The sequence below is a fragment of the Chanos chanos genome, chromosome 3 (genome assembly GCF_902362185.1).
Source record: "Chanos chanos chromosome 3, fChaCha1.1, whole genome shotgun sequence".
Lineage (NCBI taxonomy): Eukaryota > Metazoa > Chordata > Actinopteri > Gonorynchiformes > Chanidae > Chanos > Chanos chanos.
Window position 1 is genome coordinate 11638189 of NC_044497.1, and position 25138 is coordinate 11663326.

Here is a 25138-nt window from a genome sequence, read left to right on the forward strand (position 1 = left end):
TACAGCTCAGTGACTGAAAGGATTGTCAATAAGACCACATCCTCATTGTATCCTTCATGATGGTGATACTTTCTAGACATGATTTTGAATCTGCTGACATCATTAATTCATTGGTTCAGTCCCTTGTTCAGTCTTCAGTGTATTAGTACAATCTGCAGATGTGATACAGAATTATTATAAATGACCTTTAAAAGAAAAAGAATATCGTCGCCTATTATTTATTTACATGAAACACACAGGCCCACACACATATATGTGTGTGTGTGTGTGTGTGTGTGTGTGTGTGTGTGTGTGTGTGTGGCTGAGTAATAGTGCAGAAGTTGTGACAAGAAGAAAAAGAAGAACAACAACAACAACAACAGCAACAACAACAAAAAGTTCTGTAATCGTTATTACATTTTTGAGTAGAAGAATAATATTGTTATGAGAAGAAGAATGATATTGTCAGTTTCATTGTTAAAATTTCGAGGGTTGCTTATAATGTTGTAATAACTGATAGAAACTGAATGCTTCCAGATCAAAAGACACTTTTTTTCCTGGCGTAAATAGAGGCATTCTCTCCCGACCCGCGACGCACCACGTCAGCCAAGCGCGGGGTGATAAAAACTCCGCTGCGGGCCTCGCTGTGAGGATTTAAACCACCACATGGTGGAGCACAGACAGTTGACTGGCTACGATTTGAAACTATGTTACTTGCTTGATTTCTACCCACTCTATTGGGTTATAAACTTATATTTTCTTAGCCATTTTTAAATGTAAATGTTTTGAAGTTTAAATTGAGTTTGGGAACGTGCTTTCGCTAGTACTATATTTTAAAATGAGGAGTTATTTAATTTTGAAATAATGGACTAAAAACTCGCCAAAATTAATGGATTGCCTCACTTCAGAAATAGAAATACCAAGAAAAATAGGTACTCCGCTTTCAAAACGCAAAAAGCTGATAAAGCTTTTGAATTGTTCGGAGCATATGGTGCACCGACACATCGACTGAACCAAATCACAATGATTGTGTCCAACGTGAGTCTCAGTTGCGCGAGAGCCAGTGGTGCGTGGTGCGCCAGCGACGGTGACGGCGGCAACGGCCACTTGGATGGGACTCCCGCAGATCACACTCTGAGCCCGACCGGACACTTGGTCGTAGCGGTGTGTCTGGGCTTCATTGGGACTTTCGGTTTTCTCAATAATACCATGGTTCTCATTCTGTTTTGTCGCTACAAAATGCTACGCTCTCCCATAAACTGCCTGCTCGTGAGCATTTCTGTCAGTGATCTGCTAGTGTGCGTCCTGGGAACTCCATTCAGCTTTGCGGCCAGCACGCAGGGACGATGGCTTATCGGCCGAGCAGGTTGCGTGTGGTACGGCTTTGTAAACGCTTGTCTAGGTGAGTCCCTGTCCAACAATTAATGGCTGATTTTATTCATATGACACATATGACTTTTAGTTCAGATAAATCAGTATCGTTGTAAGGACGAAACACAATGCCAGCATTCTGATGCCTTTACGCCATCATTACATTTGAACTTCTTTTTTTCTTTTCATTTTAAGGTCCACAATACAGATATTGTGGTTTTAACGAATAAGTGACATTTCGTTGCATGAATATCCAAGAGTGAAAAGCTAAAAGATTACCCATACATATTCCTGTGTCCGTTTTATACATACCCTTTCAAGAATACGGTGTAATTGCCCACTTGTGCGGATTCTGGGGTGGACGGTTTCAAAAAGTCATGACTCGGTTCTTGCTAAATTGTCCATCTGTACAGGCTGTGTGCTAGTCAATTCTACCCACACCCTACAGAACATCCGGTTTTTCGGCAAGTGATATATTTGATAACGTCTTTTGACCACAACCAGCAACTCTCTTGCCATTACATACCAAGACAGTGGTAAATGACCCCATCTTTTTTCATTTTTTTCATGTAATCATGCCCTTCTGTTGAGTGAGATTTTAAAAAGTTAAAACAAAATTAAACATAATTGTTTCAGTATGTGACATGATGCAGATACGTAAAAATTCAGTGCTGTTCTGTTTCCTTTTTGTTTAGCAGCAGAATTTTATTTGCATGACTTTATAGGAACTGTGTTTCATCGTTGTTAAAGTAATTTGTGCTTAACAGCTTTGAGATGTACTTGTTCGTTGACTTCGAACGCCTGTTTATTAAAAAGTCAAACACTAAACGGTAGATAATCCTACTGTATTTGTCTGGTTTTATTTTATGTACGTATAATTGAACAGATTAACACCTTCCTCGATGTACTAAAACAATGCAAATGGTCAAAGGAACTTTAGATTCTGCCATTAATTGCTTTTTATTTCCTGCATGTACTATTTTCTGTTACATATGGAGAACTCATTGCCTGCAGTCATGGAGAAAGGTCAGCGGCACATTTTGACAGTTGTCATGATGCAGCCGAAAGGAAAGAATGCAGTGACTTCTCTATTAACACAACGTGACAGTATGTATTGTTTGCGCTTAAACAGAGGTCAGTTGAGTGAGTGGTTGTTGAAACAGTGTGAAGACTATACACCAACCACATTCAGTTTGCCATGTAGTTGACTTGAAGACCTAAAATTGTTGTGGGTGAGAGAACCACACTGTTTGAGAACAGCACAGAAACTGAATGCTTCCAAATCAAAAGACACTTTTTTTCCTTGCATAAATAGAGGCATTCTCTCTCTCTACTTTACCAGTATATCATCTTCATTTTTGCTATTTATACTGTTTGTTGTGGCTGCAGCATTATCATCAGCTGAGTCACACCATGATTGCACGTGTAGTCATTAGTGTTATTTATGAATAGGACACCATTGACAAAGGGTGCTAATTTAAAAGCAAAAGATTAGGTCAAACAGAAGCATACTGATTATTATCACTAATAGCAACTGCTAATGTCGTAAATCAAACTATATTCATTTAAGCTTTATCCGGTGCATCTCACATTCTTTTTAGTGATTGTAGAGCGATATTTTTAAGGACTGAAGTGGTGGGCTTACAATATTTAAGAGCATGACCTGCAGATTGCTCATCACAGCCCAGCAATGTGCTCAGCTATGGACAGTGCTTTTAAATCAGATATAATCAGAGAAAGCATGATGGCAGGTGGTTCTTGTGAAGTAGCTAATTAGACCATTTTGCTGATTAGTGCTGATCGGGGATCTGGCATTCATATTCTTCATTTGCTCACAGCCATATAATAAGAGACCTTTGTGAGACAGACTCTGTAAATGCTCGGAGGGGCTCAACCCTGCAATACATTTACATCTTGTTAATAGCATGCTTTGCATATGGAGCCTATATATGAGCTGTATTTTCTTAAAAAAAAAAAAAAAGAAAAACACAGCCACATACTCAGTTCTCACATTTGTCCTTCAGAAATATTAGAAATGGTCGTTAGGTCTTTTCAAAGTAAAGATATTGAAATGTGTTTAAACTAAAGATCTTCTAATGATGTACATTTGTGAATCTATTTCAACTTTTTGAGACATGAGGTTACAGGCTGTTACAGAAGTACAGGCTGTGATCTGTATGCTACATTATGTAAGGGTGATGGACATCTCTCATCCTCCTGTAAACGCAGAGAAATCAGCTGACTTAAACGTGTGAAATATCAGGACACTGAGAATATGTAAAGCCAAGCATATCTTTCCAGAACACAGAGTTTAACAGGGATTTCCCTGTGAGCTTTGTTATTAATTAATGTAGACATAGTATTCAGATAGAGTTTTGTTTGAAGATTTCTTAGAAGATGATTTATTATGATGCAAAAGGGAAAGATGTGTGAAGGGACTGAAAATTTCATGATGGCTTTTTACAGATAATGTGTTTCATTAAAGAGAAGAAATGTTGGTGTTTATAAAGATGAAGACTTTTGTGAGCGGTGTCTGTGAAGCAACCATGTTTGTGTGTGTGTGTGTGTGTGTGTGTGTGTGTGTGTGTGTGTGTGTGTGTGTGTGTGTGCGCGTGCGTGTGTGTGTGTGTGTTTACTCTTACTGTGACCATATGTTTGGTTGATATATGTCCTGAAGGGCACTATCACTTGTGCAACCAATTACACAATATTTTGCAGTGGCTTAACATCCATAAATTAGAGGACACACACACACACAAACCCATATACAGAAAAGCCAGCTTCAGATGCATTATGCAATGGCCATTGGTGTAGGTGATGCTGTAGTAGTAAGGACATGGTTTGTGTTTGGTGGATATAGTTTGTGTTGAGTAGATATGGTTTGTGTTTAGAGGACATGGTTTGTGTTGATGGATGTTGTTTTTGTTCAGTGGACGTGGTTTGTGTTTAGTGGATATGCTTTGTGTTTAGTGGACATGGTTTGTGTTAGTGGATATGGTTTGTGTTTGGTGGATATAGTTTGTGTTGAGTAGATATGGTTTGTGTTTAGAGGATATGGTTTGTGTTTAGTGGACATGGTTTGTGTTTAGTGGATATGGTTTGTGTTTAGTGGATATGGTTTGTGTTTAGTGGATATAGTTTGTGTTTAGAGGATATAGTTTGTGTTTAGTGGATATGGTTTGTGTTTAGTGGATATAGTTTGTGTTGAGTAGGTATGGTTTGTATTTAGAGGATATAGTTTGTTTTTAGTGGATATAGTTTGCATTTAGTGGATGTGGTTTGTGTTTAGAGAATATAGTTTGTGTGACATCTTTGGCCAGAACACTATGTATTTATCCGGTCTGTCATGACATCCTGATACAGCACTAGTTTTTGGGATACATCAGCTTTGAAGCTGTAAATTTCTTAAGTGTAATAACTAAAGTGCAATAACTAAAGTTGGCTTACAAGCTCTGAACTATTACTTCTTTGTGGAAAATAGTTATTTACTTTTACATGTACATGTATTCATTTGGCATATGATTTTTCCCAAAGACATGTTCATAATGTATACATACCACATGTGCATAGCTGAAGTGACATGAAATAACTTGAAAATAATCTTGAATCTTGATAAAGCAAATACTTTAGTTATTCTTGCCATCTCACAGCTGTGAGTGTTATACAGTTATCATGAATTTGTTGTATAATCTCTTGATATTAAGGCAACGTTAAAGAAGAGTTCTATTGTACAATCTAGGACAACAGGAGGAGCTGGCTTGTCTATCTCACTAACAGTAACCCAGTTCCGGTGAAAGCAGTCAAAATTAACCAGTACTGCTATTTAAACGTTGTCTTCCTCAAATGCTACAAGGTGGCTGTGCAATAAGAGAATCACCTTTTCTGGGCACAAGAACGATCAGACTTTTGAATGAAGCAGACACACAAGCTCTGTTGATTTATTACGGTGATTAACCGCTTCTTTTTTTTCAGCAGCAGAGGATCCCTTGTGCTCCTAAAAATACCTATAGAGCTACTGTCTGTCTAAGCAAACAATTAGAGTAACAAAGCAGGATTTAGGGAGAGAGGAATCTGCTACCCCCTCAGGCATAACAGGAGCTGAGATAGCACCTTAATTCTTTTCTCCATTGAGCCTTCTGAGACATGGGCTGCATTATTTATCTCCAATTACAACACATATTAGACTTCAGTGACATGCCCTAATTAGGCTTAGGTTCAGGCCTGTCCACAGGTTCAGCTCCGGCGTAATCTATGTGATCTCGCCCTGGTAATATCACCCAATAAACACTCAGACCCACACATATGCTGCAGCATATCCATCAGCATAGAGACATAGAGCCTGGTGTTATTGCTCTTACAGTGTGACACAAAGTGCATGCCACGCACCAAATTAATGCTGTGTCTGTCCAGTCCTTATGAGTGGCTTAAGAGTGTTGACCTTTAAGCTGATCATGCAACACTGGGGGATTACAGGCTTCTACAGTCACTTCTCACTCCAACTCTGTCAGAGAGTTTCACTGATGTTTGACTTACTTTACTCCAAAACCAGCTCCAGAGAGGTAATTCTGTAACTCAGGTTATTTACACACCTTCTGAGTATATGAAAAACTATTGATCAGTTTGCTTCTCTCAGGTCTCCGTGTTAAAAAAAAGAAAAGTTTAGTGTAAAAAAAGTAACAATGAAAATCTGTTCTCTTTGGCCTAGGTATCGTATCCCTTATCTCATTGGCTGTCGTGTCCTATGAACGCTACTGCACCATGATGGGTGCCACACAGGCAGATGCCACCAACTACAGGAAGGTGATGATTGGCATTACTTTCTCATGGATGTATTCCATGGCCTGGACGCTGCCCCCTCTGTTCGGGTGGAGCCGCTACGGGCCCGAAGGACCGGGCACCACCTGCAGCGTGAACTGGGCTGCGAAGACAGCAAACAACGTGTCTTACATCATCTGCCTTTTCCTCTTCTGCCTCATCCTTCCCTTTGTGGTTATTGTCTACTGCTATGGTAAGCTGCTGCAGGCTATCAAACAGGTAGGTTTGAGCAGATCTTCAAGCATCCGCTGAATCGGTGACCGTGTGGGTGTGGAACGGCTATCGCTTTATATGAATTTTTTATAATGTCATATGCTATCTTTATATAATGTCTTTATATAAAGAACCAGCTATATGGCAGAGGGCGTTAAGTCTTTATTTACATTTCATTCACAGATAGCTGTTTCAAGAACCTTTAGTATGTGCATGGTGTGTTATATGCTCTAGCAGTGGTATACCAGTGTGTCTATGATCATGTTTCACATAGAACCATAATAATGGTTTCAGATATTTCTGTTGTGGAAGGGTAATATAGTTTTTTTATTAGATATTTTAAATAGCTGCTATCAGGAGAGGGATCAAATTTAACTATGTCATAGGAAAAAAAAGTCATTCACCCAAAACAAAAGCTCAGATTGGAAAATACACTGATTTGCAAGCTGCTATAAAGTTACACCTTTTAGAGTTAAGGAAAAGCAATTTAACCTCACAGTAATTTCGCACTTGTATTCAAAAGTAATTACTCTCTCAAAAATCTCCTATCAGATATACTGTAGATATATTTGTGATATATTGCTATAACATGTTCTCCAGAGGAAGCTTGGAGTTGGACTTTGAACAGTTGTGTCAACATAAACGTAGGTGATCCCGAAAGATTAAAGATTAAAATGTAGAAGTTTAAAGTGGAGCAAGTCTGGTCAGGACTGCAGACTGAATCAGAGACAAGGATGCACTTGTCTGCCCAGATAATGAGGGAACAAAATTACATTCTGTCAAACAGAAGAGAACGTTATTTGTTATATTTGTGTATTTCTGTCTCCTGATGTGTGACAGGTCACTAATATTTCTCTCTGTATATGGAAAGATTATAGAGCCACTGACAGCTTTCATCTAAATCCTCAGACGTTACTGAATGGGTTTTTTTTTTCTTTTTTCTTTTTTTTTTTTTGCTGTGCGTGAAGAGCCAAAAAAGAATCTCATTTTATCTGTGACAAACTCTAGTTTCTCAGCATAATTTGTGACTGTGGCAGATTCTTACTGTGGCAGGTGCCAAAGCTCTCATTTAGAGTGGCTTCCCCAATGGCTTGGCAAGATGTAGGAGCCTGACGCTGATAGAGACTCATTCTTGTGGGCACAAACAGATTTTATCCAACACATATACATTTTTCAGTGAAGCGTCCCCCTTTTTCACACCACGGAACCATCTGTTGATGGCAGCTTTTGCTTCTTAGAGTGTAAGGGAGAAGAATTGCTCTTTGCCCTCGGTGAGTAAGTGGAGTTCACATTTCCTTTGAACGTCATTCAAAGCAAACTGAGCACACAGGCACTCGGGTTTTGCATTAACATGCATCCGAGTGCCTTTAAGCCAAGGGTCTGAAATGCTACTGTTGTATGGGTCCATAAGAGCCCTGCTGAATCTCATTTTGGGCGGAAGGTCATCTATAGATACATACACAATGAGACCTGTACACTGCAGCTGGTGTGTGACGTTAATCAAGTGACCTCACTCCTAAGACTTTGTCGCAGGCTTATTTCAGTTCCTGGACACTGTTCAGCAAGTGTATTGATCTTTTATGTGTGGATGCTTGCAGAACAAGCAGGCAAAAAAAAACCCTAAATAAATTAATAAAGAAATAAAGTACAGCAATAAAAGAGCATCAAGGCCGCATACGTGTGGAAAGAACCATTACTGTTCTTTACATCATCTTGTTTATCTCAAAGGAGTCTGGAGGGCTGAAACAAGAGAGAGAGTTCGGCCAGTTACTGCAGCATAGACTGGGGAAATGCAAAACTCATAGGTGCAAAGGGGTTTGTCAGGGCTGAGCATAGACAATTCTAGAACAACAACAACAGCCTATGAAGTAGCTGGTTCATTGCATTTCACAGAAATAAGTGGAATCCAGATTTCCCTTATAGAGTAGTGCTTAACCTCTGCAGGAAAAACTCAATAAGTGTGTGAGAGGACACCTTGCTGCACGCCTGTGCTCAGGCTGATAACCTTGTTCCAATGGTACAGTCAATAGAGCCTGTGACAAAGGAAAGCATCAGGGGCAGTGGCGGGGCCAAATGAATACTGAGAGAGCCCAAATCATTTCCAGTTAATGGATGACAAGGAGGCACATGGACCAAGGAGATGGACACAAGAGACTATAGAGGTCAGACCTTGTTAGCTCTGAGACACTCTGTCCTGAAGGACAGAGTGACGATTATGAGGGAAAAGAATGCATGAACACACAAACACGGACACACACCCACATCCACGCTCACACTCACATTCACACACACGTGCACACACACACACACACACACACACATACACAAATACAAACACACACACACACACACACTCTATATGGTCTTATGGAAATCTGTCTAAATAGAGAAATGTGCTGTGCTGTAAAGACATACAGTATATGTGCCTGCATTTAAATACACAAGTGCGTAGTATGTGACTCTTTTGTAGATGTACAGCATCATTTTTTTTGTGCAGAGGAGGTGGCAGCCATATTCCCAGCTCCAGTTCTCTCGCAGAATTTCAGTTAATCGTCCTCCAGTATATATACCCACGCTTTTGAAATCTGGCTTTTCACAAATGTCTCTTCATACATAAAAATGAACCTCCAATGGCTGGCCACTTGTCACAACACTTTGCATTGCTGGTGGATTTGTGCCTACAGGAAGTGAAAGCTCTCACCACACTTAACACTCAAAAGCGGCTAATAGTGGATGTAGGGTTGAAATACCACAAACGTTACGAAAGAATTGGATTTGAACTCATTTTTGCTGCGCCCTGACAGAGAAGTCATATAACATTGCACATAATCACTTTTGCAGTGTAACATGTCTTGAGGCTGCAGCTATGAATTTAATTAAAGATGATACTTATTTTTAAAAGCATCTTTTGCCTTTCGTGTGTTTAGACATCTTTTCATCCAAACTAATTATGGATGGCACCTCAGCATGGAATTGTGCTGATTTCTATTGCAAGTGTAATTTCTGGTTTTATTTATTGGTATTGAGCTGCGGGAATTCTGATGGAATGTCAGTAATCTTTGAGTTCTCTCTGTGTATCTGCTTTTCTTGGGCTTAAGCTGTGTAACCCTGCTGTTGCTCAATACCTGGGAGGAAACACACACACACACACACACAAACACACACACACACACACACTGCTAAATGCAACGTTAGAGTCTGAATTCTTTTCTGAAGTATTCCTTCATTCTTTGAAACAAAATTTGTTGTTTTATTGTTAGTCTCTTTGTGCTTTAAACAGATGAATCTTATGGAAATGTAAAGAGACAGTGCAACAAATTGAATCTGGAAAGAATTCCAGTTGATAGCTTGGGATAGAGAGCCACGCACTTAGCTACAGAGAGCCAGGTGAAGCGTGAACTCTATTAAGACAGTTGAAAAAAAAAAAGATGTCTCGTCTCTGTCAAGACTAAATCTCACCCATTCTGAGTGTGAAAAGCTTTGGTTCTGAGGCATTCAATCAAACACTCACTTACTGATGAGTAAGCCTCCTGCAGTTTGATAGAATGAAATGTTGAAACAGCCGCAGAAATCCTGCCTTAAAGGCACATTAAAATGGCAGTTGTGCTTGTTCTCAGAGCTTTGTGCTTCTCCTTTAGGCTGACTCTGCTGAACATTGAAATCAGCCAATTAGTTGTATAGGATCTTGTGGTGTCTGTGTTTCACATTGTGTTTTGATTTATATGTTTTTAGACTGAGTCAGTCTGTGTACCATTTAATTAGGTTGCTCTTAAAGACTCCAATCCTTCTTAATTAAGATGCTCTGAAGGACAAATACTGGGAGCTGTCACTGCTAGATTACTGATAAAGTGCAGTAATTTTAGGAGATTTAAGTTTCGCTCCGAGAGCTCTGCTGTTGTAAAAGCTACTTAAACTAAATTAGAACTCTGTCTTTTTCTGTGCTGGGCATTCTTACATCGCTCTCCCACAGAGAGTCTGTGATGAGTCCACAGAATATCTCTATTAGAAAGATTACAAAAGCATCTTCAAAACCATTTTTATTGCACAATATCAGGACACGCTACCTTTCCCATAATCAAAGGACTCTCTTTGTCTTCTCCAATAAATAGGACCAAAAAGAAGAATGCATTTTTATTGGCTAATGAAATTCTCATGCTGTGTCCTTGTGTCCTTATGAAAGTATCAGAACCATCTCTGTTATGCAGTGGGAACACGTTATCAGCAAGTAACTCACAGCATCACACTCTAAGCTCCAGTTTCAATAGAAACAGGGGTTTGTGGGTTAGAGCACAGAATAACAGTGGCCTCATTCAAGCAATGGCCACTGATTAACTCCACAAAAGCAAACCCCAGAGCAGAGTTCACCGCCTGGCCTGCTGTGCTGTCTGCCTGAACAAGAGGCAAAGGACAGCTTTGTCATCAGATAGAGGCAACCATCTGTCTCTGTGTCTTTCCTCTCATATTTCATACCAGACAACCCAGAGAGCTTCCAAAAATGTCACTGCCAGTCTGTACCCTTTTAGTTTGTCAGGGGTTTTAATACATATGGTCATGCTGGCTGCACCTCATCATCCTCTTCAATTGTTCTGACAAAAAAAAAAAAGGCATTTTACTAACTCTTCCCATTTCTTCAGAACCTGGGCACATGTGAGGACACTACTACCAACTCACACTGCGTGGATCAGAGGAACTGATTCTCCAGGCAGCTGTTCACTTCACCCTCCAGAGGTTGCCATGGGAGCCTCATGTTAGTGAGATGTAACAAAGGTTTACATTTGGTGCGACTTCACCTGGACACCGCGGTGCCTGACAGAGATTTTGTTTGCCTCTAAGGTGCAGAGTTACAGTGTGGGTTTAGCAATAGTGATGCATTCCAGCTTTGTCCGCATCACAGCGGGCTGTAAATGACTCAGTTTGATTAATTAAAAGCCATTTCATTCGGCAGTAAGTGTTTAGTTGCACTCTTGCTGAAACCCAGTAACTTGCTCATAAGATACACGATGCATGCTTGGAAATCAGAGAGGTTGTAGTGATCACATATCCCAGTTGGCAGTATTAGAGGATCCTGCTGTCCATGACTATTTCAGACCACAGCTCTTGCTGCTCAAACAGTGCCCTCTGGTCTCTACGTCTCTGACAATTAATATTGATTTAAATACTTATTAATCTCTTTATTGTTACTGCTGGATGAACGCTGGAGCTATTTCCTCTGATTGTAATCCAAGTGTTAAAGGGTGGTAAATCTTCCTCTCCTTCAGACAAGCAGGACAATTCTCATGCTCAGAATTTAATTTCTCCTCTTTATGGAGCTAATTTTAAAGAAAAAAAAATCACATTTTCAGATAAGTCTATTCTTACACATTTATGGCTTTGACCCCGAGGCACTAACTAGGTCCTTCAGTTAATGTGCCTTTTATTTTTCTTTCTTCTGGAGAGCCATTTGAGTGGATTTCACAATCGTGTTTTGTTCTGTCTCTACTAGTAAGGGATGCCTAGACTCGCTGAGTAAGCAGTCCCGTTAAAGGCAATGGGTCCCATCAGTCTGAGGAAGGGGGTGGAGGGGTTCGGGGGGGGGGGGGGGGGGGGCATTATGGAGCTAAGCCAAGTCTCTCAGCAGTGGCGGTTCCCTGCAGACTGCCAGGGCCTAGGGAATCTCATCTCCCCAGGTCAGTCCGGGAGACTGACTGCTCTGTCACCGCAGCTTTAATAAACATGGGCTGACGTTTCCGTCGGTCAGACGGTTCTGCAGGCTCTGATACACACTGCGCCAGGAAACCTTGAATCCGGGGGCTCTCTGATTGATGATGTCGTTATTTCAATGATTTAACTCGTGAGCACTGGACACACGCCACTTGCTAGAGGATTGCAGTAAAGCGCAAGCCTCTCAGACAAACCACACTTCCTCGTGACGGGTTGTGGTACCGGGCAACCAGGCATGAAATGCAAGACTGGAGCAGCCACAACAGAAAGTCTCCACTCATCGATCTACTAAGAACAGAAGTTCTTTGTACGCGTCTTGGAGTGTTATTTTAGTTCTTAGTTTGTTACTGCACAATCCAAACAATAAAGACCGTGATGATCCATCATCGGCCATACGTTCCAAAAAGTCGTCTAATCCATAAATGGATTAGACGACTTTTGTAATGATTTTCTCTTTTTTTTCTTATCAGATATTCATACGTGCCATTTTGCGTTTTCAATGCCAAAGCAAAGTAAAGTTTTTACTCATTTCATTTATGACTCTGCTGTCAGATCAGGCCACAAAATAATGGTCAATAATTACATGGGACTGAGAGTCGTTAAAGCGTAATTGGCGGAAAGTGGATTTAATTATTTGCCACAAATGTGATTCGTAGACGAGGAGTATTCATACCGCTTTGGACGCACCATTCTCTTAAAGGAGAGAGAACAATGAGCAGCTGAATTCTTCATTCTCTAGCACTGAATGCACTGTGTACTTGATTAATGTATGTGCACACCGTAGCTGCTTAAAGAACTGTGGTGAAGGAGAGGAGAGGAGTGAGATGACCCAAGACTACAGGAACCTCCCCTGAGAGCTATTTAAAACAGCTATGCCCAGAACATCTTTACCCACCTGTCAGGGAGATGCTCCAATGACGGATCTCCCTGTATCTGTTTAGTGGCAGGAGTGTGTTTCTTTCCAAATTAGTTATGGTACGATTGTTAGGGTCCTTAAGTGGGTTGGACTGGGATATGGCCCAAATCCGGACAAAACACCTACGCTTTTTTTTTTTTTTTTTTTCTCAAGCTCCCTTTTTACATCTCTCATGTCTCTGAACTCCCCCACCCTCTTTTGCTTTTTTTTTCTATCACCTCTAAAAGCCTTTACTTTGATATTTCTCTCTCAGTTTCTCTCCCCATATCTCTCTCTCTCTCTCTATCTCCAGTGTATGCTTTTTACGCTCTCGTATATCACGTGTGTTGTTTCCTTTTGACTGCCAGAAGTAAGGATGTGTAGCAGGTCACATATCTCATCAGTCTAGTCTGGACTCCTGTTTCACAGCCTGATGGCATTTTGTCATGGTAGGGCTCTGAGACTCATTGCAGACTGCAGACTCATTACTGTCTCTGTGAGGGATAGAGCTGGGCCAGAACCAAAGTGAGCATCTCCGCCCCGGCATGTGAAGCCTGATAGCCGCGCCTGGCATTCCTCACAGCAGCCTCGGGTATCCGGTCGTCTTAGGTTTGGTTCTTTTTTTTTATATATATATATAGTGTTCCTTTCCTGTCTTGAAGCCGGCATCAACAGATCACAACAGATTAAAATTGAATCGTTCGGCGTTCACAAATTCATTTATCCTTAATTTGATGGCATTACCTGTTGAACATCTGCATTTGATGAGGTGATTCAGTTTGAAATCCGCCTGTTTAGATTTATCTTAAACTGAGTTTCCATTTGCTTTAGGCCTACGTGTGGTATACTCAGCTGGACTCTAGTCATTATTCAATGTGTAGACAAACTGGTTGTATTTTAAAGCTTGCTTCTTATTCCTTCAGTAGCCTGTGACATTGCTGGCATTAATAATTGTGCACTGCCTCTTTGTGCTCGCTCTCTCTCTCTCTCTCTCCCTCACTCTGTGTGTGTGTGTGTGTGTGTGTGTGTGTGTGTGTCTTTGTGTGTGTTGTCTTCATGTATCTTTAGGAGCATTGATAGCTCTGAATCTAGTGCCAACCTGGCAAGTGAACATGTTTGCCTGTCACATCTCCTGTAGGGATTGAGTGTGTGCATGTGTGTGTGTGTGTGTGAGAGAGAGAGAGAGAGAGAGAGAGAGAGAGGAAACATTTTACCATCCAGCCTTCCCTGCTAATTCAGCTCCATGCACAGGTTGTCCTGCAGGAGCACTCCTAGATTAACCAAGTTTCCAAATTACAACCAAGTGATTTGATAAGGGCTTTGGCTACTGAGAGTTTAGTGGAAAGCACAGCGTGTAGTACAAAATCAATTTAGTGTCTGCTACCTCTCTCCAGGTCCTGATCGTTTTTAGTTTGGCAGATCTCTCTCTCTCTCTCTCGCTCTCTCTCTCTCTCTCTCTCTCTCTCTCTCTCTCCATCTCCCTCTTGTCAGAATTTCATCCGCCGGTTCATCTTAACACAGACGGAGATGACAATGTTTATTTTACCGTGGCTGAATTCTACCTGGCAACAGCTTCACGCTCTGCCCTCCTACTGTCCTGTGTGCTGACCTTCATCCTGCTAGCCCTAACAGTGTCTGACAGCCTACAGGGGCTGCCAGATCTACTCCTCTTTCCCCTCCAGTACAGCTCACAGGATTCTGAGACCCGCTGGGCATGCCCCCCGCAGCCCACAGCTGGACCCCGAGGAGAGTGACTCATTACCCTACAATCTCATCTGATGTTTGCCCACCACGCCATGCCCTCATACTAACCTATTTGCATTTTTTTCTCATTAATGGTACAACATCTTACTTCTCAGTGTATGTGTGTGTGTGTGTGTGTGTGTGTGTGTGTGTCTCTCTCTCTGTTGATCCCTCGTTGCTCTCACTTGAGGGCAGTCATGAGGATAATACAATAGACAGTAATAATCACCCAGGTCAGAGCCTCTAGCCAAAACATTACGTAGCGAATTAATTTTGGGATTTGAAAAAAAAAGAAAAGAAAAAAAAACTGGCAATAATTCCTTAAAAGTGATGTGATTTTGAACTACTTTCCCGTTAAGCATGAATATGCATGTACACACGAATAGCACATAATTATTATGCAACATCCCTTAAGCTTATTTGTTTGTCCTACTTCTGCTAAAATCCCCCCCCCTAATTTCAAGGCAGATTTTTTTTTTATAATCCATTTAGTTCTCTTACCAATATTTATAAATATCGTTTTAATTACGTTTTGCCGGCTTTTTTTGGGGTTTTTTTCTCATTAGGAATTTTTTTCTAGGATGGAATTAGTGAAAGGCATCTGAGGATTAGGTGAGGCACAGGAACACGCGTGTGACGACGGGGTCTTCACAACGAGGGACACACTCGTCCTTTGTCCTGAATGTACTTTTGTCTTCTCAAGCACCCCCCCCCCCCCCCCCCCCCCCGTGTCCACTTCTCTTCCACTCCATTTGACAATGAACCTCCATTGTCACACTTTTTCACTCATCGCTCGACATAAATAGGTTCAGAGGAGTGGTCCGTCCACATCGCCTGATGTGTCCTTGTCCTCCAGCTACACCACTTACGTTCCCACCAGCCCCGGCTCCCTCCCGCAAACCTTTAGCCTTAATTGGTCGTGTATCCACAGCTGTGCCACCAGCTACAGCCGCGACTGCTACTGCTGCTGCCATTCATTGCAAGGACTTTACCGTCTCAAATCTTACCCAGACTCACAGGCAGCGTGATTCACTGCATGGTATAAAACCCTTTGGTGATGTAGTCTGTCTCATTTTTAGCAACGACTCCAAGAGAGAGAGAGAGAGAGAGAGAGAGAGAGAGAGCAGCATGAATCAACAGGGTGCCAATATCCAACACATCCATCAACAAACCAAGTGTTCAGTATCAGTTTGTCCCACTGCAGCACTTCCTCTGTCTGTGCCAGTTGTGATGGGATTTTTTTTTTAGTTTTTATTTTTTTAAAGGTCTAATTCATTAACCATCTGTGAGTACCTGAGCGAAAAAATGCTGTGTTTACTGATGTTTTGGTTGACTACCCATTAATTAGTATTTAGCGAAAGTTCAGCAGCATAATCATGAGGTCATTTGGTTAGAACAAAATGAACAAATCACTAAACCTTCATTAGGTAGCGACCATTTGGTGTCACATATTCACTCTAAGTGAATGCACCCACCAAAGATACCGGCCGATATCATAATGAGAAATCTGCTCAGAAGAGGTGTTTAGCACTTCTCAGTTTGGCTTTTGTTTCCAGAACGCAAGTTAATCCGTATTGACAGGAGAAGGTGGCAGAGACGCAGCTGGAGCTGTTGGAGATGAGCTTCCCGTCCCTCTTTCAAAGACACAGCCAGACTGCATGCACACACACACACACATACAGTATACAGCTGACACACAAGCCCTCTGACTGCGGTCCCAGCATGTCCACATTGTTTCACTCAATCACAGCGTTGTTCAAACCCTACTTACACTCGAATCATTCATTTTTAATGCCAGACCACCGTATACTCGACTTTTCCCTGCCGAGCTGTAAACCGCAGTCATTGGGATCGTTTACCACTTGGCCACAGGATTTCGCTTGTTTACAGTGTGTCCATGGTGTCTCCTCAGAAAAACGGCTCTAGAGCCGAGTGTAGAACGTCCATGTGAGCTTTCAGGGGGCTAGAGTTGAAGCGATTAAGGCTTTTCGATGTTAGTATCTCAGTGAGGACATTAGTAGTTGTAAAAGGTAATGTCACAACAGTGACCTGCTGGCCTGGAGTCCTAATGTCCAGCTGCACTTTGTGTTACGTAGTGTTGCAAATGTCTTGTTACTTGTGCTGTGTGTAGTCCTCGCTATGCTGCCCATGTCTTGTGTGTTGCACCAAGGTCCAGGAGAAATGATGTTTCATCCCACTGCATAGGCTACCTGTATGCATATAGGATGACAATAAAGTTGACTTGAACTTCATCATGGGAGCGGAAATAGATTGTTTGTCCCCAAGAGTGCCCCAATAAACTCTTCCTCCAACAGTTTCTGAGCATGTTTATCCATTACACAGTCATTTTCTGGATTTGGTGGATTTTGTCTGACAGTTCCCTGGGGTCGGATTTCTGAAATGACCTATTCCACGCTGCTTATTCTGCAGGCCCTCTGGCCATGAGTTATGTAATAAAGCCATTTGTAATGTAACATAATCAAATGTAGCATAAAACCTTTAGCTAAAACGTTGTAATAGTCATCTCTGTTGAACCATGAACCAATTTTTGTGATGTTCTTTTTCTTTCTTGTGGGTTTCGTTCTTCTAACTTGCCCCACCCTCTCCTCCCTGGAAAACCGTCCTCCTCCTCCTCCGCGGCGTGATGAAGGTGAGCAGGATAAACACGGTGATGAGCCGGAAGCGGGAGCAGCGTGTCCTCTTCATGGTAGTCACTATGGTGGTGTGTTACCTGCTCTGCTGGCTCCCCTACGGCATCATGGCCCTGCTGGCCACTTTCGGACACCCCGGCCTCGTCACTCCAGAGGCCAGCATCGTCCCCTCCCTGCTGGCCAAGACCAGCACCGTCATCAACCCCGTCATATACATCTTCATGAACAAACAGGTGGGTAACAAGTGGCAGATTGTGTGAGTCTGTAGGTTCCCAGGTGCGCAACACACAATGTTCAGCAGGTACGTTGCTGGCTTAGCTTGTGAGGATTTAGTGGAAAATTCTCACTAACTAAGCTTGCATGCTTTACTCTACGTGACCTTAAAGTCCTACTTCAAAACACTGCGTGTTGTGCAAGTTGCCACACTATGATTAAACGTGGAATGCAAATGTGTACCAATGCAAATGCAAAGTTTCTGTGCTCTGCACTTAATCTTGAAGACTCTCGAGCAGGAGACAGATGTTTTATTTTCATACTCTACTGCATTCGATAGGCTACCATACTACCACTATTTTATTGACAAGAAACCTCTTTCCCCTGTGTCTATTAGAATGTGCACACAATGTTTTATACTGTTTACTATAGCACTTGTGACATTGAGCGTGTCATTAATGCTTGTTTTCTCAGAACAGAGCCCATAACTGCTCTAACATAGCCTTGGGTCTGTGTATTTATAGTAAGCGTGATTATATTATGAGCTGTTAGTACCTGCTGTCCCATGAACATGTAATGTAAATAACAAATGTCCCTCATTAAAGCATATTTTACGATTTACGTTTTACAATTATCAAATGTAAACTGAGTTGCCTCTCTTTTTAAATATTTCAGGATATTTCCCCTTCACAAGTGGTTTCCCATACCAGAACATATTTGCAATTAAGGTGCCATTCACATGATGTTCCCACAACAGATAATTAGCACCTTCTGAGTCCGGGCCAAACTGATTACAGGAAATGTCACTCACTTCCTCCTTTAAAGCAGAAACATAACAATCCAAAATTGACCTCAGGTATGAAATTAGTGAACATAAGGCAGGGATAACTCTGTTGTCATAATACTCTTTTAGCTTCAGTGACATGGGACAAGAAAAAAATAATAATTTCATATCCATGTAGTTCTAACTGTACAGAAATCGCCACCAAGCTCATATTTAAACTGATTTAAAACTTTAAGGAATGAGTGCTGAATACAAAAGTTTATTTAATCGTTTGTTTATTGAATCGTTCATTTAATCGGGGAATTTAACTCTTTTTAACACCCCGGGCTTACTGTAATACTTACTTCAGTGTTTGTCAGCATTGATAAAACTCACATTTTTGTATTCTCATATTTTTCATCAGAAATCATCATCATCATTGTTCGAACATTTTCAAAACTTTAGAATTTTGGCTGTGTTGACAGTGACTTTCCAAATGTAAAATATCACAGGGTTAAATAAGTCATTTTTAAATAAGTCATTTTTTCTGAGTTCAGGGTTTTTTATGTGGTGTGTAATTTTGTTGATGCTGTTCTCATTCATTATCACAGGCGGCAGAACGAAACTCTGACTTTGACCATAGGTCTTAAAACACAACATACAAAGCCATATTTCCCTCAGTCAGTCCCTGATAGTCACATATTCAAATGGATTTGAAATTGGAAACACCAAAAAACATACTTAATTATTGGTTTACTGTAATAACACATCAGAAAAATTACATCAGCAATTTAGTTACAAGGAGGCAACTGTCAAAATGAGCCCATATGTCAACAAGAATGAACTTTCCCTTTAAGATCTGACGTCAATTTATAGACTGTCAAAAATGACCAAGACAAAATGTTTTGACAGAATAATTGCCCTACTTCACGTTGTAGCCTATAATAAAAAGTTTTACATTGCAACTCCGATCAAAAAGAGAATCTCATATTTTCCTCATTTTTGTCTTCCAGATCATTCCTAAACTCCTCCGTATTTAACCTTCACTGTCTTTGTCTCTGTCCATCTCTTTCCCTTTCTTTCTCTCTCGCTCACTTTCAGTCACTGTAACTTCCTCATTCCCAATTCAAATTCAGACTTTTCATGTCCTCATAGTTTTGATAGCAGGTTTTGCATCCTGCTGTTCACTCTGCCTTTTGGCAGAGCCAAAACCATCAAAGTGGGCCAGGCTCAGATGTCGTCTGATAGTAAAGTGATTGTATCTCATCCTTTGCTAAGAGGGTTATAAGCTGTTCAAAGTTGTATAGATTTGCAACGAGCTACTGGGTAGTGGTCGATTGATCATCGAGAGTGACTGGTGATTGCTTTTGTTGTGTATGTTTTTGCTTTCCTCTCTTTTCCTTTTTTTTTTAATTGTTTGTCCTCTGTAAACGTTTCTGAACACTGAACTCTTTTTTTTTTTTTTTTTTTTTACGCCAGTGAAAACTGCAATGAACTCTCTTAGGTGAAATGTCTTTTCTGGTTATTGAAATCTCTGTCACACCATAGATGCTATTATTTTGTATGTATAAATGTATTAGTTTTTTTCACCGAGATCCTTTTTCGGAAAGTCATGCATACAAAGTTAGTTCCTCCTCATCGAAGAAGACACCGTTCCCCTGTATGTCATTTTCAGTCTTCAATTCCTCCCAGCCCGTAACCATGGAAACTGTGAGTTGAGGCGAGTTGAAGACTTAAAGTGCTGTACAGATTCAAGTATCCACCTGGTATGTGTCTACGAAGACTGGCAAAGATGGAGAGACAGCAGGTGAGGAGAGAGAAGAAGAAGAGGAGGAGGAGAGAAAGAGAGTGAGAGAGAGAGAGAGAGAGAGAGAGAGAAAGAGAGATACATTCCCTTTGGGACAGGGCTGGAAAGCTCTTGAGTGGGTGAGTAAATAAGAGCTGTCTCGTATCACCAGGGTTCAGGAGCTGTCATGGTGTGTGGTAATTACATTTACTCATTCCTTGTGCTTTCCCACGAGACCCAGTGAACATCCCATTGCTCAGTGTGGCTCTTAGAGTTAGCATTCTGTCTGTTAATAAGAGTGTGATGTGCTCTAGACCCCTCAGGGTGACTTAGTCCGTGGTTGAATTATTGGTTTCGAAGAGGCACTCACACTCTAAAATCGAAAAGTGCCAAAGATTGACGAGTAATGAAATTTCGTAGGGCAACGCCGGTTTCCGGAATAATGCCTACTTTATGAGTCAAACCTCCCTGGAGAAAGAGCAGCAGACCACACGGAGCTGTGTTTTTGGGTAGTCTCACTCCCCCGTTACTCTGGTGCCACCTGTAAACCACAGCAGCGTAATTGGTGTGCAACGCAAGTCTCTTTTTCTCAGGATCCTCTTCTCACCCTCTACGGACCAATCATCTTGCTGCCAGCTTTTCCATAGCTCATTAGACCAACAGTGCTCCCCGCCGCTTCACAAATGTGGGCCACGCAACCAACTTCACTCAACTGAATATTAAGTCCTATAGTACAAATGTCAAATTCGGTTGTCACGTCTGTCGCCACTTAGAAGGGAAAATATTCCCTGACGCCTACTGCTAATGTCAAGTAGGACATTGAAGGAGGTTGTTCAGATGGTTTTTTTTTTTAACTTCTTCAATTTATATTCATATGCTCTCCATGACCAGAGTTTTTACTGGCCTCTGACCTATGTCTGTCTCTTCCGTTCTCGTTCTCCGTCATCTCCCCCTTTCCTTCTGTCTCATGTATGGTGTCAATGATTGAGCATTGCATTCATTCCATTTGTCAGGTCCCCTCATTATCTCATGTAAATGGACTTTTCAGAAACACAAACGCTGTCGTTCGGTAATCATTCACTGATTGCCTACACCGTGAGGATAGATTACTAATGTGTAATGGCAGAAATATAGCCAGCATGAATATATGTTGCTTTAATTGCCTTCAGTGATTTTTTTTTTCTGGAATTAATGAATGGATTTGTTGGCAGACACACATTTCTGATAAGTGGTGTAAATATGAATGCCGTTTACAGTGGCGAAGATGGCTTTGGGAAAGTCTGCAATGGCAGATTCCAGTGGCAGATAGATATTGACAGTGACAAAGGTGATGTAACAGTCTAATTATTTAGTCATGATGTGAATTGCCACTATATTTAGTAATACACATTTAATGACCAGTGGAGGCATGGGAGCTGATGTCCTGTTAGAAGTGGGGGTCAGCAGGCTTTTTCTAAACCAGCGGCAAGCCTGCTGCCCACCGGATAGAACTCTTTTCTCGCGCCTTCGTCTTCCCAGCGGGAACAGGAGCCTCCCTGCTGCTTTCTTTAATGAGCCTGAAACCATTTATAGACACTTTACATCAACACTGGTCCTCCTTATGTCACCCCCACACCAGCCTCCCCCCCCACGACACATCATTATCACAGTGTTGTCGTGGAAAGAACGGTGGATGTATTGGACTGCTCTTAACGCTGCCATTTGAAAGTTAAAAAAGTGTTAGTCATATGTGAATATCGATGTTGTTTTCCAGATAAGAAATACAATTATATTGCGCTGACAGATAAATAAAATGGATCTGTGCATCTGTCTTGATTTCCAGTGAAAGGTGTCTGCTGAGCATCACATTTGAACCCTTCAGAGACTGGCCCGGTTTTTGTTCTGAGGTGGTGTCGTGTAGCGGTTGGAGTTGAGAAGTGGAGGAGGGTTTAGGTAGAGCACTTTTCTCATGCTTCACTGCATCCCATCCCGCTAACTGAACACTGAACGGCCATTTACGGACCGGCTGGAGAGGGGCGTCCTGGGATATCGATGTCTGCTCAGTCTAACAGCCATTAACAGTGACCCCCTGAACCCAGCTAAAACCCTGCAGTCTCATTGAACCTTATCTAACCGCCTTCTCATTTTCTCACCTGTTTCCTTGCACTCTTTACTCCCTGTGTTTCCTGTGTGTGCTTGACCAGGGCTGCTATCTTAATAGTACTACTGAAAGTGTGCTTTTGTAATATAGTCTGTGTGTAATCACTCTAGAAAGAATTTTTTTTTTTTTAAAAATGGGCAATGATGAACAAGGAGTTTAAACTGGTCCTCAGTGGATTAGTGGCATCGACCAGTGACATCTCCTGAGAAAATGTAGTTGACTATAAGTATACATGGAACTTAACGTATACTAAGTACACTACGTTTTCACAAGGGGTGTAGAGTCAGTGTGTGTGTTGTGTGTTAGAAATGCTGACAGCATGTAAAAAGTCCCCACCATGATCCTATAGATATCTTCCATTCCCAGTTTTCCTTACTTTTCTTTACGTAGTTTACTTATATATATAAACATAAACCTGACACTTCACAGGGCTTTTAAAGGCAGGGTGCATGACACATCCATTTTATTGTGTTTTTAGTTTGTGTCAACCCTGTTACAGCTTGAACATTGTTGCTGACAAATCTATGCTTCAGGAGCCAGTTTTCATCTCCTCCTCACAGCAGCTGCTACACACACACACACACACACAAACAACAATCTGTTACTCTTAGATTGTCGATATATCAGAGCAATGCTGAGATGGGATGCCTCAGTTTCAGTTTGTTCACTGTTTTCTATTGCACTGTTCTACAGGAATGAAGTTACCTCTTAACGCAAAATGTTTGACATGGTGCCTTTGCGTAACGACAAACGTGTTTGGTTTCACGGTTGCAGATTTCATGACCTTCTGAGTCAACTATCAGCAATTTCCCCAGAGTTGTATTTGTATGCAAACATGAACTTTAAGAAACTCTGTCCATCCATTTGGTTTAGAATTTAAAAATTTCACAATTTTACGGTGAATGTAGCAGGTCTGTTACATATCCACAGTGGATTGACTTCCGTTTGAAAACCAACCCCCTGCAAATGTGTTCTACTCCAGGGTTGCATCTGCAGACACTTTAATTGTGATAAACCTTTATCTATAATAGAAAAAAAAATATGCCTCAAAACATTGACTGAACTGGACAACTGTGCAGGTCCTTGAATTTGCATTTGCAAGGATCCGTACCATCGCTCAGGCAGCACAATGTTTTCCTTTGAATTTAGAGAGGAAAAAAACCCTTAGTGGTCTAATTTGAAAAGGCCCAGTGATTAGCGCCGGCAATCAGCGCTGTGCATTTATAAGATCTCCATGCAGCGGGAAGAGAGCCCCCGCGGCTGTACGACCGCAACCGGTCCTCCGCCTCATTCAGCTGTGTGCAGACACCTCATATCAGCCTGCCTCTGTCCTTTTCAGATAATCACTGTCTACACCCCTACTACAAGGTCCCACAGCACTTAATGAATTACTCACTCAGAGAGCTTTCTGTTCGAAAACTAGTCTGCCCGACAGACGCAGGATGTCAGATGAACTGTTTTGTCTTTTCGGGTTGCCGTCTTTGGTGAATCCAGATTGTTATTGTTGCAAACTAGCACAAGAGGGCAAGAGTGACACTACCCAAACACCATGTATTGGTCAAAGAGGTTGCTAACAGTTTAGAAATCACAGCAACAAGAAGTACGTTTCCTATATGTGAATTTTTACACTTAGCTGAGTTTAAAAGTCATTTTGTCTGTTTGCGTGTGGGTGCATTCGTGTGTGTGTGTGTGTGTGTATGTATATATGTGTATGTGTGTGTGTGTGTGTGTGTGTGTGTGTCAGTTCTACAGGTGTTTCCGAGCCTTTTTGATGTGTACGACCCCAGAGAGGGGTTCTAGTTTTAAGAATTCGTCCAAGGTCACAAAGACCCTCAAGACGGTGCGACGTGCCAACGGCCACAACGTCACCTTCGCGGTGGCCTCCATGGGCCAGCCGACCACCTACGCCCCGGAAAGCGCCGGCAACAAGACCTCCTCAGAGGGACAAAGAGAGTGTCCCACACCCACAGCGGTCAGACCCGGGGCTGCCGCCCAACCCAGCGTCTCTCTAGTGGCCTATTACAACGGCTGAGTCTGAAGCGCGTGTGAAGTGAGAGCTACCCGTGGAGAGGCACCTGTGTGGAACGAGAGTGCATACAGTGAGCAAGACTGAGGGCAGCGGACTGAGGCCAGTTAGGGAGCAGCACAGGAAAATGTGAAATGACAACAGAGGCAGGATATCACAGAGAGGGTCATCAAGCACTCTGAGAGGAAAAAGGTTAAAAAAACCTGAAAGAGGAGAGATTGACCCGTCCTGCGGACGAGCAGATATGCGCAGCAGGGGGAGCGATCTTCTTTTAAGATCATGTGTCACGTCGCATACGTGTCCCCTCTGTACATTTATGCATGACCTTTGACGGGAATGGTAAAGAGCGTAGAGGAGGCTGAATGAAATGAATGAGAAAGGAAAGGAGATGTAAGCATGAGCCAAAAGAGATAAAGAAATTTACTATATGCACCTTGTGATTTCTGCAAAAAAAAAAAAACAAAACAAAAAAAAAATAGAAGTGGCTTTTCATCCATTCAGACAACTGATGCACTATTTTCTCACATCGCTATTGATGACAAAAGTTTGTATATATCATATAACTGCAGTGTCCGCTGTGTTTTGTAGGAGTATTTTATAATATATGTGGTTCACAGAGGTGGCACAGTTGTTAGATCAGGTAAAGCGAAAAAATATACCAATGTTTCAAAAGTACATTGACAGTTATGTAAAGGTGTTCAGTGCTCTGTTCATCTTTTCCACTGTTGTTCTTGTGGCTTCAAAAAACCTTCCTTTGCTCTGCCAGCCCACCAAAATTCTCCAACGTTTTGGCGGAATTGTTTAGCCATCAATGTTTATTTACAATTCTGTTTCTTCCACAAC

At 41.6% G+C, this 25138-nt stretch overlaps 1 protein-coding gene across 1 annotated transcript; it reads left to right on the top strand.

Moving 5' to 3' along the window:
• On the top strand, positions 1–24301 carry tmtopsb (teleost multiple tissue opsin b). The gene is made up of 5 exons (XM_030769282.1): positions 1–11; positions 1002–1381; positions 6056–6384; positions 17367–17600; positions 24014–24301. The coding sequence occupies exons 2-5, from the start codon at positions 1003–1005 to the stop codon at positions 24299–24301; spliced, it is 1230 nt and encodes a 409-aa protein (XP_030625142.1). The 5' UTR covers positions 1–11; position 1002.
• Positions 24302–25138: the final 837 nt, after the last annotated feature.

Bases quoted from the DNA above. Each gene is read 5' to 3' on its own strand.
- tmtopsb (XM_030769282.1), top strand. From the start codon at position 1,003: ATGATTGTGTCCAACGTGAGTCTCAGTTGCGCGAGAGCCAGTGGTGCG. The intron at 1,382-6,055 runs GTGAGTCCCTGT...TCTTTGGCCTAG, and splicing joins CTTTGTAAACGCTTGTCTAG to GTATCGTATCCCTTATCTCA. The intron at 17,601-24,013 runs GTGGGTAACAAG...TGTGTGTGTCAG, and splicing joins ACATCTTCATGAACAAACAG to TTCTACAGGTGTTTCCGAGC.